The following is a 1,407-nucleotide window of genomic DNA, read 5'->3' as shown; positions in this document are numbered from 1 at the left end:
GAGACGCCAACCCCCCACACCAGTCACCAGACAACACTCACCATTTACAATATCCACCGTGATAACGCCGGGCGAGAAACACTTCTGCAGTCGCTCTGCCAGGTCGCCCTCTACGGGTTGGAGCAGTGTGATCTCCGGCAGTAAGCGGTAGCTGGCTGTGGCCACGGGGGAGAATTTGGCGTGGTCCTTCCCTGCAGGAAGCACACAGAGTTCAGCACACATTCAGGGTCTTTTTTATTAGACAGAAGAAAGGTTATTTCCAATAATCGGAGACACATAAGGAAGTACTCCCCACATTTCCAGAAGTTTGGGGTCACTCTGATTACATCGGAAGTTTCCCAGAGCATTGTGGGTGAGCGGCAGCCTGCTTTGTGGTTGGCTGTGTGTGATTGAAGCCCTGAGAACAATGAACACAACCAACACTCTCCCTCCTGTAACATACAATGGCGGGCCGACAATCATCACCAATCCTGCTATATAGGCCGACAGGTGGGAAGTCCAATTCTGATTGGCCCTCATAGGGACCCTGAGTCTGTGGGGATAAAGTCGGGAGCTCAGGCTGATCGTATACAGCATGACAGAGAAACTTCCAGAAAGGAGAAATAATGGGGCCACAAAGATACAAATCACAGGGACCTATCCTTCACTGAATGCATGCTTGCTCCAGATCTGACAAGACCCAGAAGCTGCACAGCTCACGTTTTACCCCCCCCGGGGGTCTCACCGATTCCCTTGACACAATGCATGACCACGTGGATCTCCTGGCCGGGTCGCAGCTGGGCGATGAGGATGTCGCTGTGCACGGGCCGCGGGGGATCAGCATCATGGAAGAGGTCAGACTGGTTCCCCTGCGGGAGCCACTTCATGTGACTGGTGTACACTGCGGAGGAAAGCCACAACATTAAGGGGGGTTCTGGAGGAAGAGTAAGTGCAGTAGGGACGCCTAGGGGGAGGAGCCAATATGAAGAGGTTTCCTAGGGGGAGGAGTCACCCTTAAAGGAAGGTGCCTTGTTCAGAGGGGTCAGACTAAGGAAGGTGCCTAGGTGGGAGGAGTCAGTCTAAACAGAGGACCCCCCCCCCCAGTGGAAGGGGCCAGCCTAAACAGAGGGGCCCTCTGGTGGGAGGGGCCAGTCTAAACAGAGACATCCCCTGGTGGGAGGGGCCAGTCTAAACAGAGACATCCCCTAGTGGGAGGGGCCAGCATGAGGCGAGCCCCCTACATGATGTAGGAATGCCTCACCTTTATGGTCCAGGTAAAGCTCGCTGGGGTCGGAGGAGTCCTTGGCTGCTGTGGGGTTCCGCTTACATTTCACATTCAGCTCAAACTGAAGCGTGTCGATCTCTGTCCCTTCCTGGTCATCTAAAGACAAGAGCAGCCATGAGGGCCTCTGACAGCCTCGCGTTACA

General features: G+C 54.8%; 1 protein-coding gene across 1 annotated transcript in view; it reads right to left on the bottom strand.

Annotated features, from left to right (window-relative positions):
- The window catches only part of POLR1C (RNA polymerase I and III subunit C), a gene marked incomplete in the record, with an annotated part of 5,591 nt that overhangs the window by 2,133 nt on the left and 2,051 nt on the right, over positions 1 to 1,407 (bottom strand). Inside the window, 3 exon segments of the mRNA XM_072410048.1 lie at positions 42 to 191; positions 725 to 880; positions 1,241 to 1,360. Of these exon segments, the coding sequence (XP_072266149.1) occupies positions 42 to 191; positions 725 to 880; positions 1,241 to 1,360 (426 nt within the window).

Source organism: Pyxicephalus adspersus, chromosome 4 (assembly GCF_032062135.1).
Source record: "Pyxicephalus adspersus chromosome 4, UCB_Pads_2.0, whole genome shotgun sequence".
NCBI lineage: Eukaryota > Metazoa > Chordata > Amphibia > Anura > Pyxicephalidae > Pyxicephalus > Pyxicephalus adspersus.
Note: the sequence above shows the minus strand (reverse complement) of the source record. Positions and strands in the feature narration are given on the sequence as shown.